The following is a 13,553-nucleotide window of genomic DNA, read 5'->3' on the forward strand; positions in this document are numbered from 1 at the left end:
GTGCGATGACATCTTTCACTGCAGTATGTTACTATAATTCTCTGATTAATTTACTTTCTGAAAGAGATTCACAGATCTCCCTTTTTAAGGCATTAACTCAAAGGATCAAATTTGATTCTGATTCACACTCAATATTTGGTGATGCAAAATTTCCTCTGGAAAGTGCCAACTTGATACTGCTCATCTGTTTACAATCCAAGTCCAAGCCCAAGACTGTTTCTCGTCATTGTCTGGAGCATCCTAATATTGGCGCATGGTCATTGTAAAGCTCTCTTACCTTCAGCTTTGTAAGATAGCTTGCTGCATCATTCAGACTCATCATCCCCACTGTTGCTATTATTTCTTGGACAGTTTTTGAAACATCTTGAGCCATTGTAACATCACCACAAACGTACAGGTGTCCCTTCGAAGAGCTCAAAATTTGGAAGAGCTTGTTAGGCAGCTGATTTCGAATGATATCCTGTACATACTCCTAGAGGATGACAAATCAATAAGATATCATAAAACTATCTAAAAGCATGACAAATCAAAAATCAGAAATTCAATAGGATAGTTTGGACATCAAGGAAAAATTCAAAGGACATCAAACGGCATCAACACATTCACATTCTCCCAACACATACGTTACTCTCCCCACACACCCTCTCCGTACATAAACACCTTCCCCCAATATGTACACCCTCCATAGCCACGTACACTGTGATAATGCTGCTCCTTTAACAAGGTACTTTGTTTTTTTTCTCAGAGGGTTCGTAACCACAGACTCTGGAGGTCTAGGTCGGAAGGGTTAATTAAAAGGTTTGCAAATTAAAAACAAAACATTTTACAATGAAGATGGTGTGACCAGTTCTCCCAGTTCTGTTTTTCTCTCATCTGGTTTGGTTTTAGCATTTTGGCTGTTCACTGAAAGCAGTCAGCCAGTTTTGAAGCTGCTATGCCAGGAAACAGCTACATGGAAGAAGATGTTCCATGCTAAATCTCTTTGCCATCTTTCTCTCTCTCTCGTAAGACCCTGCGTTTGATTTTCCCTTTTCATTTTGTTCTGTAGGGCCTGTCGTTCCTTTTCCCTTTCTCCACTTTTAATCATAATTCAAACAGTTTCATTTTTTTTAACCCTCGTCTTGTATTTTGTCTCTAACTCAAGCTGCTTCATTTTCAATTGAACCTTAGCCATCTCTAATGATTCTAATGGCATTATTTCCTGACGGAAGGAGGCAGCTCCAACTCCACATTGTCTGCTAATTCCAGCAGCATTGCCTTAATTGCCTTTTGCAAAACCCACAGAGTCACTTCTTCCAGCCGCAGAAAGCTCTTGAAAAAGCCAAAGCTATCCCAAGCACTGTTTAAATCAATCGACAGCAAGACCCAAAACAAAAGACGCTAACACCTACCACTCGCAGCCTTTGAGTCCAACAACCCTAATCCCAATTTGGAACTATCGAACAAATCCGCAAGGAGTCCCCAATCTGTTCTGGACCATGCCAGACCCCTTCAAAACATTTCAAGAAAGTAGCTTTGCCATTTGTTTTAAGCAGGTATATAGTGGATAATCCAGGAGTGATGCAGCCAGCACAACCACTTAGTTGTCTTTATCACATTCTTGCTATCATACTGTCTCTCTATCAACAGGCACTCTCTCTTGCTCGCTCTCACTCTATCACAGTCACATATCCTCCAGTCAGCCACTTTCTCTCTCCATCACAGACACCCTTTCTACTATGCTCTCTCTATCACACTTTATCACAGAAACATTCTCTATCAGACGCATTTCCTCTCTATCATAGACAAACTCTCTCTGTTATAGACTTAGTCTCTATCTCAGACACTGTCTATCACAAACATACTATCACAGCCACTTCCCTATCATCCAGTATTTTTCTCGCTCTATCGCAGATTCTCTCTCTGACACTCTGGCACACTCTCTTTATCATGGACACAGTCTCACTCTACCACAGACAAACTCTATACAGGTGCACTCTCTCTGTCAGCGACATACACTCTCTATCCACTCTCTGTAATAGACACACTATTTCTCACTACATGCTTTCTCTAACACAGATACACTCTCTCTATTACAGACACTCTTTTTCTCTACCATACTCTTTCAAAGAGTCACATGCACTCTCTCCATCAGCCAGTTATCTTTTATCCAATCACTTTCTATCACAGACTCTCTATCAAATTCTCTCTATCAGACAGACTTTCCCTCTATCACAGCCACTCTCTCTTTATCACAGACTGTCTCTCGATTGCAGACAAAATCTCTCTCTCACAGACTTTCTATTAGCAGAGACACACAATCTCTAATTTCAGAGTCTCTCCATGTTTTGTAGAACACTGCCTCTCGATCTTGCTCTTTATTCACCTTTTTCCTGTCTGGATCCCGTGAATATGCAGTATAAATTTCTTTGAAAACTCCTTTGTTCTTCGCCTCCATCATTTCCTCTTTATAAAGATGATCCATTTGCGAGTAACGACACCCGAAGATCAGGCTCATCTCACATTGTTTCAAACCTGCTTCAGAGAGAGGATAGGTCAGAGTAACAGTGAGAGACGGCTGACAGGGGGCATGGCAGAGACAGTGTGTTCGAGTATCAGAGAGAAGGAAAGAATGTGGAGGAATCTGGGAGGGAGAGAGGAGAGAAAGGAAGAATGTGTGGGAGCAAGAGAAAAAGAGGTTATGGAAAGTACTTGATAGGTATGTATTTGTCAGGCAGGGAGGAAGTGGTTGAGCGAGGGAACTGTGGTTTCCTAAAGAGGAAGAAGGAGGCTTGTGTATAGGTGAGACGTGAAGACACAGGGTACTTGAGAGTTAAAAGTTAACCAGGAAAGACCTAACGAGAGACCTAAGAAGAGCAAGGAGAGGACATGAGAAGTCATTGGCAGATAGGATCAAGGTAAACCCTAAAGCTTTTTATAGATGTGTCAGGAATAAAAGAATTACTCGAGTAAGATTAGGGCCAGTCAAGGACAGTACTGGGAAGTTGTGCATGAGTCTGGGGAGATCGGAGAGGTTTCATAGGGCTGAGGGGTAATATTGTATGTGTGTGTGCGCGCGCGCACCCGTGTGTGTCCGTGTGTGTGTAAATGAGGAGAAAATGAAGGAATGTTCAGAGATTGAAGGATAGTCAAGAGATAGGCTGACAAGGAGGCGAGAAAGGGAGTCTGACAGGATCAAGACTTGAAATAGAATGTTGAGACCAGCAGCACCAACCTTGGTTTTCAATCTCATACAATCTCTGTTGCCAGAAGCTTCTGTAAGGGGCAATTCCAGTGCCAGGGCCAACAAGCAAACACGGGGTAGAGGGATCAGATGGGAGGTGGAATAGTGGAGCCCTGGAAACAAGATAAAGCTCAGTGTAACTGCAGCTGCTCCCAGTGACGTTCTCTCCCTCTCAGAATTGTAGGTTAGGGTTTGTGGAACACAATCTTAGTAATCTCACCCCGCCCGACAAGTAAACTAGGCAGACACTGATTATTTCAAGAAATGTGACAATTACTCTGTTCCGACTGCAAAGATTCAGAGATGAGAGTTACAGTTGCTCCCCGTCGCCCACTCACTGAAAACTGGACAGTGCACTGTCTGCTGCTTATTATCATATCCCCTCCAGGTTTCAGTGTCTGGGCAGAGAGACGGACAGAAGGATTCACTGCAAAGAATCTCACGTTGTTCAAACTCCTACCTTCTGATGAAACAGGGAACACTGTCACCAATTTCAATGCAATTTAACCATGAGGAACACACTCCATGTCGCTCTGGACCTTGGTATTCTGAAAAAGTTCCAACAAAGTACAAATCAATACACGGGGAGCTGTAAACCGGAAAAAGTCAGACCCCCGGGAGTGTAATTGGTTAAGTCAACAAAGATTATGTACTTTTAATGTGATACTTGACAACAGCGACAGTGAGATGGATTTGGGATGGATGGGTATCCGGTGATGAGCTGATGGAGTAATACCGAGGTTGCAGCAATGGGAGTTGGGTTAAAAGCAGAGATGCAGGAGCTTGGACAGAAGGGAACTCATCGAGGACATCAGCAATCGTTGGAACATTCTCCCATTTCCACTCTTCATATTTACGAGTCCCCTGGAACAGAAACAGATTAAAGACAGGCAGGAAGGAGTACCATAAAGTAACCAATTAATGTAATCCGTCCCAACTAGGAGTGACCTCCCCTCTCCTCACTAACTCCTCTGGACTGAGAGTAACTTCTCACTCACTCCCTTCTGAAAGAGAGTGTCCCCTCCCCTCAATTTCTACCGCCTCCGAGCGACCCCTCACTCACTTCCTCCTGACTGCAGGTTGCCCCTTCACACTTCCATGCCTTTTTACCTGACCCAAATCTTCGAGTTGCTCCTTCTCTCTTGGATCTGTTGCGAGTTGTGCGAGGTACTGTAACAGTTCAGGACTGGCTGGGCTAGTGATGTCCAGGAAGTATGTGAGAGCCTGGGCTACTGTGCAGTTTGGGAGACGCATATCTGACACCCATTTACGTTGGACTCCTATATACAAACAGAAGCTCTTTACTATACAGCACTGTGTGATGTGAATAGACCAACAACAACAAACTGCTGTTATGTCGCGACATTTACACAATGGGCCAACCCAAAGTGCTTCACTGAAGCTGAGAAACAATACTTGACAGAATCACAGATTTTTTCCATTGCAGGAGGCCACTTAGTGCCTGCACCGAGTCTCTGAGCTTGTTAACTTTGTGTCAACCTGCTACATTTTCCTCATAATCCCACATGTTGTTTCAATTTAAATAACCATTCAACAGCTTCTGAATACCTCAGTTGGACCTGACTCCCAAGCACTGTGTTCCAGATCCCAACTATCTGTTGTGTGAAAAAGGCTTACCATCCTTGCATTTGTTTTTTTTAAAATATAAAACTGTTCATATCTGTGCTGTGTGGTTCGCAAGTTGTTTACAAGTGGAAACTGTTTCACCCTTTTATATAATCCAGCACATGCATGAGTTTGAGTGTTTTGATCAGATAACCTCTCAGCTTTCTCCTTCCCAAGAAAAACAATCCCAGCAGCTCAATCCCCACATTCTCCCTGTGTCTGCGTGGGTTTCCTTCGGCTGCTCCGGTTTCCTCCCACAATCCAAAGGTGTGCAGGTCAGGTGAATTGCCCATAGTGTTAGTGCATTAAGTAGGGGAATAGGTCTGGGTCTTCAGAGTGTGGACTTGTTGGGCCGAAGGGCCTGTTGCCATACTGTAGGGAATCTAATCTAAGGAATCTCATCTAAAAACTGAATTGTCTCATTCCTGGAACCATTCTCTTTTGCAGCCTCTCCAATGCATTCACATCTTTCTATCATGTAATGCCCACAGCCATACACAAAACTTCAGCTGAGGATGATTTCCTATATAAATTCAGCATATCCTCACTGGTACTTTATGCTTCCATTAACAATGCCTAGAATGCTTTTTTCGTATGCTTTATTGAAAGCCCTTTCTACCTTTCCTGCCACATTTAGTGAGTTATGTGCATAAAAAGCCTTTGCTCCTAAAACACCATAAAACAGTATCCTTTAATTTATACTATCTTTCCACATTCTTTATACCAAAATGACCTTACACACCACTGCATTGAACTTTCCAGTCCAGTGTGGTCATGTAGCCAATAAACGAAATGGCTACAAGACTGAGCTCCAATCAAGCATGCTGAGAACTTTGGTTAAGCTAATTTAAATTCTGACCTAGGTTAAAACTGCAGCTAGGACATGTTGTGATCTGTCCTGACAGGTTTGTCCTGCAGTTTCCTAAGTTGACTAAACAAGTGAGGTGCAATGCTGGTCTGCTAGACATATTGGCACAATTATTACCTTATATGGAACATGGTATGTGACTGTTTAAACTTGGGAGTTGTTTGCCAGTCAACTCCATTGGCTGGGATCAAACATTGTGATCAGGTTTGGTCAATTCATTGGCTGAGTGCCAGAGAATTTCTGGAACGTATGCACACTTTGGGATATAAGTTATCAGCACAAAGGATATTGCAGGAGCCAAATCTCAAGTAACACCAAATCAGTGATCAACTAACCAGAGCTATGATCTCTGCTAGTGCCCATAGCCCAAATCAGGGGTCCACAATACAGTCAGGATGACTGTGAAGACGGTAGAGGAAGGATTGCTGATTGACCAGACATTCCTGAAGGTATTTGTGGAGAAAGGATGTGAAGGTCTCATCTTTGTCCTGTCTGAAGCACCATTGTTCATTCTCCCTGCACTGAGAAACTGGGTTGTCAGAATCCATATGTACAACTCACACGTCCTGCCAGCAGATGTCCTGACCTTCCTAGAAAGGTATGTACAGCTTGAAGGAGGCAGTACCAATGCAGTGGGCCCCTTCAGAATCTGGGCAAGTGGCAGGTCACAGTGACCCAGAAGCTGAATGCCAGTGGGAACATCCTCAACCACCCCCCCCCTCCCATCTTTGTGATTGGAGGGAGCCGAGGCTACCTGACATACGTGGGACAGCTGAGAATATGCTGAACTTGTAGGAGGTCAGGACACATGGCAACAAGCTGCAAAGTGACTCCCTGGAAGAATTGCAATCAAGAGGGGCACCTGACTAAGGACTGCATGGAAAGCAAGATCTTCAACCTCTGTGGGGAAGCAGTCCACCTATAAAAGACCAATCCAAGATTGGGGAGGACATGGACACATGCGCTCAGATGGCCGGATGTGAGCCACGAATCCTTAAAGGACAGTAATGTGTCACCTTCCTGCAAGAAAACGGAAAAAAGAGAGCATCCAGAAGGAGGGACAGGCTGGAGGAGAGGATGAAAAGGTAGCCAGCATGGAGGTACAATAACCAACTCGACCTCCACCTTAACAGGTGGAGTCAATGGAGGAGGAAGAGATGAAGGAGACAAGTAAGTGGGTACTGGTGAGAACCAGAACAGGAAAACACATTGGGCCCCACAGGCCAACACCAACATGGAAAAAGGCATGATGGACACACCAGCAGCATGATGGACACAAAGACAACGCATGGAAGGAAGGCCACCAACAAAATATAAGATCACACAACACTAGGTTATAGTTCAACGGATTTATTTGGAGACACTAGATTTCGAAGCGCTGCTTCTTCATCAGGTAGTTGTGAAGCAGGACCATAAGACACAGAATTTATAGGAAAAGGTTACAGTGTCATGCAGGTGAAATGATAAACCTAGTTTAAGTCTTTCGTCTTTTAGAATGGGTTTGCTTTTTTTGGTTCTTTAATATTTAAATCCCAGAACTTCTTTTAAATCACAGTCTCAAAATAACTCTAGGTAAATCCATGTAGTATTCTATAAATCCCACTTTAGAAACAGAACCAGTCTGACTCAAGATTGGGACAGAGACAGGCTTTAATCTCACACCTTTAATGCATTGTCTGAGCTGAGATGTCACCTTTTATTAGAAAACCTGAAACTGACACCAAGGTCTGTCCTCTCACCATTTTTCGTTCGTGTCTCAAGTAATTTCTCAACACTGATGGTGTCATTAAGCGCTGGCAATTCAACCAGATGAGCCATCACTCTCTGCACCAGCTCCTCCTGATTGGCTGGGTGAACACCCACATGATCGCCAGGAATGTACTTCAGCTTGTCTGAGTCCCCAGTATGAAGACAAACCAAGATGGTCGATCGGCTGTTGGGAAAATGCACACATTTCAAAACAATAAGGTGCATACAGAACTAAAGTATCTGACAGTAGAGAAGGAGGCCATTTAACCAATTGTGTAAGAACTTCAGGATCAGATGTCCCTCAGTCTGACTTCATGGGAAGTAGGATTCCCATTCAGTCATCATTGAAATGTCTGACCTGGGCACTTCATTAATCGAGAGATTATCACAGACATTTAGTAAGGCACTGATTAAAGACACACACACACCAACAGAAGGACTCCCAGGAGGACCAATTCCAACACCACACAGCCCAGATGGCGTCCTTCTTCAAGGACCGCAGATTCCCCCCAGATGTGATCGACGATGCCCTCCACCGCATCTCCTCCACTTCCCGCTCCTCCGCCCTTGAGCCCCGCTCCTCCAACCGCCACCAAGACAGAACCCCACTGGTTCTCACCTACCACCCCACCAACCTCCGTATACAACGTACCATCCGCCGTCATTCCTGCCAACTCCAAACGGACCCCACCACCAGGGATATATTTCCCTCCCATTCCCTATCAGCGTTCCGCAAAGACCACTCCCTTCGTGACTCCCTCGTCAGGTCCACACCCCCCACCAACCCAACCTCCACTCCCGGCACCTTCCCCTGCAACCGCAGGAAATGTAAAACTTGCACCCACACCTCCTCCCTCACTTCCCTCCAAGGCCCCAAGGGATCCTTCCATATCCGCCACAAGTTCACCTGTACCTCCACACACTTCATCTATTGCATCCGCTGCACCCGATGTGGCCTCCTCTATATTGGGGTGACGGGCCGCTTACTTGCGGAACGCTTCAGAGAACACCTCTGGGACGCCCGGACCAACCAACCCAACCACCCCGTGGCTCAACACTTTAACTCTCCCTCCCACTCCACCGAGGACATGCAGGTCCTTGGACTCCTCCACCGGCAGAACATAACTACACGACGGCTGGAGGAGGAGCGCCTCATCTTCCGCCTGGGAACCCTCCAACCACAAGGAATGAACTCAGATTTCTCCAGTTTCCTCATTTCCCCTCCCCCCACCTTGTCTCAGTCGGTTCCCTCAACTCAGCACCGCCCTCCTAACCTGCAATCCTCTTCCTGACCACTCCGCCCCCACCCCACTCCGGCCTATCACCCTCACCTTGACCTCCTTCCACCTATCACATCTCCATCGCCCCTTCCCCAAGTCCCTCCTCCCTACCTTTTATCTTAGCCTGCTTGGCACACTCTCCTCATTCCTGATGAAGGGCTTATGCCCGAAACGTCGAATTTCCTATTCCTTGGATGCTGCCTAACCTGCTGTGCTTTAACCAGCAACACATTTTCAGCTGCTCCAGCATCTGCAGACCTCATTTTTTACCAGAGGGATATTAAGCCATGAATAGACACTATAAAGGTAGGCAGATTATCTGAATGGTGGCAGTTCAGGAAAAGGTGAGGCACAACAAGACCTAGGTGTCATGGTGAAACAGTCACTGAAAGTTGGCATGCGGGTACAGTCGGCAGTGAAGAAAGCTAATAGCATGCTGGCTTTCATAAGGAGGCCTTTGAGTATAAGAGTAAGGATGTCTTGCTCTAGTTATACAGGGTCTTGGTGAGGCCACACCTTGAGCATTGTGAGCTTTGGTCTCCTGGTCTGAAGAAGGAGATTCATGCTATTGAGGGAGTCCAGAGAATGTTCACCAGACTTGTTCCTGGGATGGTAGGACTGACAAATCATGAAAGATTGGATTGACTGGGCTTGTACTTGCTTGAATTTAGAAGAACAAGGGGTGATCTCACAAAATTCTGATGGAACTGGACAGGCTAAATGCAGAAAGAATGTTTCTGATGTTGGGGAAGTCCAGAACTAGGATTCACAGTCTAAGAATAAGGAGTATGCCATTCAGGACTGAGATAAGGGAGAATTTCTTCAGCCAGAGTTGTAGACCTGTGGAATTCTCTTCCACAGAAAGTTGTTGGGGCCAGTTCATTCGATATATTCAAGACAGAATTGGATATGGCCCTTAGAGCTAAAGGGATCAAAGAGTATGGAGAGAAAGCGAGAATGAAATACTGAAATTGCATGATTAATCATTGTATTGACTAGTGGTGCAGAAGCAAAGGGCCAACTGACCAACTCCTGCATCTTCATCTTTTCTTAAGGACAGGGACACAGATAGGGGAAGTGGTGCACTGTTACAGTCAGCAATAAAAGCATGTTGCCCTCTCAGCGTGGCAATACTGCCGGTGTATTGCACTGTCAGAGGGACAGGACTGAGGGAGTGCTGCATTGTCAGAGGGCCAGTACTGAGGGTGTGACACACTATAGGAGGGTCAATACTGAGGAACTGCCAAGTCAAATCAATGGGATGGTATTTGAGAAGAATAAGCAGAAAGGAACTTGAAATGGCCATGTCTCCACCGTAGACTGTTCATTGGAGAATGAGTAATTAGTGTCGAGTTGGAGGTGGACTGGATGACAAGGGCTGCTGTTGTCTTTAAAAGGGAGAAGCCAATGAGTGGACTGGTGGCAGTTTGTAGGATTGTGGAGGATTTGCATTGGGTCAACATCTAGAGATTGTGTTTATTTCCAAATGAACATCTCACTCAGGAGCCCATTTAGCCCCTCGAGCCTATTCCACCAATCACTATGATAATGGCTGGTCTGATTATCAGTTCAAATCTACACTCTCACTTTTTACCCCTAATAGCTTTTCACCCCTTGCTTAACAAGAATCAGTCTGCCTCTGCCTTCAAATATTCACTTGCGTGAGAGAGAGCAGAGCCTGGTGAGGAAAATATTGGATACTCTCCAAAAAGCCCCCTCAGGAATTCAGGTGAAACCCCTTCCCCAGAGTGTTGACGAGAAGATGGTACTCATTCCCACAGTTAAAGTGGAAGCTGGAAAACCACAAGACAGACAGGAACATGAGGCTGTGTGGAAAGATGGGAGGAACTCAAATGGAAGATTAACAGCAATACGTGCAGAGTCACATTGAATCAACTGCCACCAGTCGACTCATTGGCTTCACCCTTTTAAAGAAAAGAGCAGCCCTTGTCATCCAGTCCACCTCCAACTCAACCTGAACCACCCTCAACTAAGGGATGCCCAGACTTGCCTCCCCAATCTCACTGGGCAGCTACCTGATTCTAAGTAATTCCAGGTCCCATCCCTTAAACAGTCCTCTTCCTTTTGAATAGGCTCTCGCTGTCCATGGTGTGTCCTTATAATTTTGCTGCTGCTCCATTCTGCTTGAATACAGTTGCACCAGCCTTAGGTCTGGTATCAAATATCAGGACAATGATCCCTAAAATTCCCAGAAGGTTTGATATCACTGCTTCTTAAATTGCTCACTACAGATATGAAAAATGTTCAAAGACACAACTCACCCGGAGTCCTTGTGTTGCAGATTCTGTCTGGACAAAACTCGACTCTGAACAACTTTCCGCCTATGCAAGTGAGACAGAGCTGTTCAAAACCAAAAACACAGAAACATCAGCAGATTCTACAGAACACAGTGAGTGAGGAGCATTTCAGGCAGTGAGAACAAGATGAGGAGAGAAAAACAGAACCAGTTTCTGAGAGAGAGCAAGAAAAAGAAACAAACAGCTCTGAGATACTGAGAGAGAGAGACAGAGAGACAGAGATAGAGAGAAAAGAGAGAGACCAAAAGAGAAAATAAAATGGACAATGTCAAAGAGAGATAAACAGAAAGAGTGAGTGAATAAAAGGAGAGTCAGGGAGAATAACAAAAAAGAGATAGAGACTGACAGAGGAAAAGTGAGAGACAGAAAAAGGAACAGAGAGAGAGGGAGAGAGAACAAAACAGACACAGACCTATGGAGAGAAATGCAGACAGACAGAGAGACACACAGAGACACCTTCAGTCCTGTTCTGTTATGAAATTCAAACTTTGAAAATTATAGGATATTTGGAAGGTACAGGAAGCTATGAAAAGTTGGAAGGATGACTGTTAATAATGACGTTAGTACAACAGAGAAGCTAAGAAACCATGACGTGGAAATGGTTTGGGTAGAGATGAGAAATGTAAAGTTTAAAAAATCACTTGAGGAAGTGGTGTACAGGTTCCCCTATTACAACAAATGGCAAAGTGGAGCATAAAGAAAGAAATAATGGGAGTTGTCAGAAGAACATTATGATAATCCTGGGATATGTTAAAAGTCAAATGTGTGAAGGTAGCCTTGAGTAGGAATTCTTGGTATATTTACAGGACAGTTTCTATGAAGAGCATGTTCCTGAGCTGACCAGAGAGCAGACCATATTGGACCTAGCATTGTGCAATGAGATAAGATTAATTTATGATCTCATAACGAAGGTGATCTTAGGTAGTAGTGACCATAATATAATTGAATTTTACGTTCCGTTTGAGGGAAAGAGGAATGTTCTGAGACTAATTTGTTTCCATTTAAATAAAGGCAATTATAAAGACAGAAAAGCAGACCTGGCTAAAACTAACTGGCAATTTACATTAAGGCATGTGTTGCTGTAGAGGTATAGTGGCAGATATTTAAGGGGATACTTCAGAATACACAAAATAGATACATTCCAAAGAGTATGAAGTACAACTCAATAGAACATCCCAACTCCTAGGTCTGATCAATGAAGGCAAAGTTGCAACATTCCTTCTTAACCACCTTGTCTATGTTGATACAAATTTACAAGAATTATGTACCTGAATCCCTAGGTCGCTCTGCTCTATGACCCTATCCAAGGCCCTACATTTACTTGTAAACGTCCTGCCCTTGTTTGTTTTACCAAAACATAATATCTCACAGTTATCCAAATTAAAGCCCATCTTCAGCCCATTGACCCAATTGATCAAAATCTCTTTATCATCTTCTATAATGTTAAAGAAAGTATTAAACCTAAATAAAAAAAAACACATAATTGCACAAAGACAAGTGGCTGGTCAAAACATTGGACAGAATATAATAACAGCAAAGATTGACTTAAAAATTAATAAAGATGGAAATGTTAGAAGTAAGAGAGAAAGCTAGCCAGAAATATAAAAACAGATATTAACAGGTGAAATAGCTTTACAAGGGCCAGGATCCATTCACCAAGTCACATTTTATTTGCACACGGAGAGTCCATGACATTGATCCAGCTTCCTCAGAGCCAAGTCTCAAAACAAACAGAACCTTTGACTCTCCTGTTTATAGCTGTGATCAAGGAGCCTTCACTGAACCAGAATAACAGCTCCAATCAGGGAACACGTATTCTATGAGGTCCATCTGGACCTCGTTACATTCACGACAAGAGAATCTCTAGATATTTAAGAAAAAGAGTTAAAAAGTAAACCTTATCCGGTTAGACTGGACAATAATGGAAAATAAAGAAATGGCAGATAAAGTGAACAGATATTTTGCATCAGTCTTCACTATAGAGGATACATGTCACATCCTAGATGTGGTGATAAAGTAAATACATATCACCAATGCTTAATAAAAATATTAAAGAAAAAGTAATTAGACCTAGATGTGAAAGTTAATTAACTTCAGGAAATACCATCATGTGTCCTGAACAAAATAAGACCATTGGACCATAAGAAATAGGAGTGAAAGTAAGGCTATTCAGCCCATCGAGTCCACTCCGCCATTCAATCATGACTGATGGGCATTTCAACACCATTTACCCGCACTCTCCCCGTATCCCTTAATTCCTTGCGAGATTAAGAATTTATCAATCTCTGCCTTGAAGACATTTAGCGTCCCGGCCTGCACTGTGCTCCGTGGCAGTGAATTCCACAGGCCCACCACTCTCTGGCTGAAGAAATGTCTCCTCATTTCCGTTCTAATTTGACCCCCTCTAATTCTAAGGCTGTGTCCACAGGTCCTAGTCTCCCTGCCTAATGGAAACAATTACCTTTTCTAAGCCATGTATTATCATGTAA

At 43.9% G+C, this 13,553-nt stretch overlaps 1 protein-coding gene across 2 annotated transcripts in view; it reads right to left on the minus strand.

The window, feature by feature from the left end:
* LOC132820423 (nitric oxide synthase 1-like) overlaps window positions 1–13,553 on the minus strand; it is a 108,663-nt gene that overhangs the window by 7,018 nt on the left and 88,092 nt on the right. The window contains exons 18-25 of one of the 2 annotated variants that reach the window (XM_060832542.1): window positions 11,029–11,107; window positions 7,457–7,650; window positions 4,334–4,503; window positions 3,877–4,087; window positions 3,684–3,771; window positions 3,215–3,336; window positions 2,366–2,517; window positions 278–472 (exon numbers count right to left, since the gene is read on the minus strand). In XM_060832542.1, the coding sequence (XP_060688525.1) occupies window positions 278–472; window positions 2,366–2,517; window positions 3,215–3,336; window positions 3,684–3,771; window positions 3,877–4,087; window positions 4,334–4,503; window positions 7,457–7,650; window positions 11,029–11,107 (1,211 nt within the window). The remainder of the gene's footprint in view (window positions 1–277; window positions 473–2,365; window positions 2,518–3,214; window positions 3,337–3,683; window positions 3,772–3,876; window positions 4,088–4,333; window positions 4,504–7,456; window positions 7,651–11,028; window positions 11,108–13,553) is intronic. The other variant, XM_060832543.1, reaches the window with a different exon arrangement.

Source organism: Hemiscyllium ocellatum, chromosome 11, assembly GCF_020745735.1.
Source record: "Hemiscyllium ocellatum isolate sHemOce1 chromosome 11, sHemOce1.pat.X.cur, whole genome shotgun sequence".
Lineage (NCBI taxonomy): Eukaryota > Metazoa > Chordata > Chondrichthyes > Orectolobiformes > Hemiscylliidae > Hemiscyllium > Hemiscyllium ocellatum.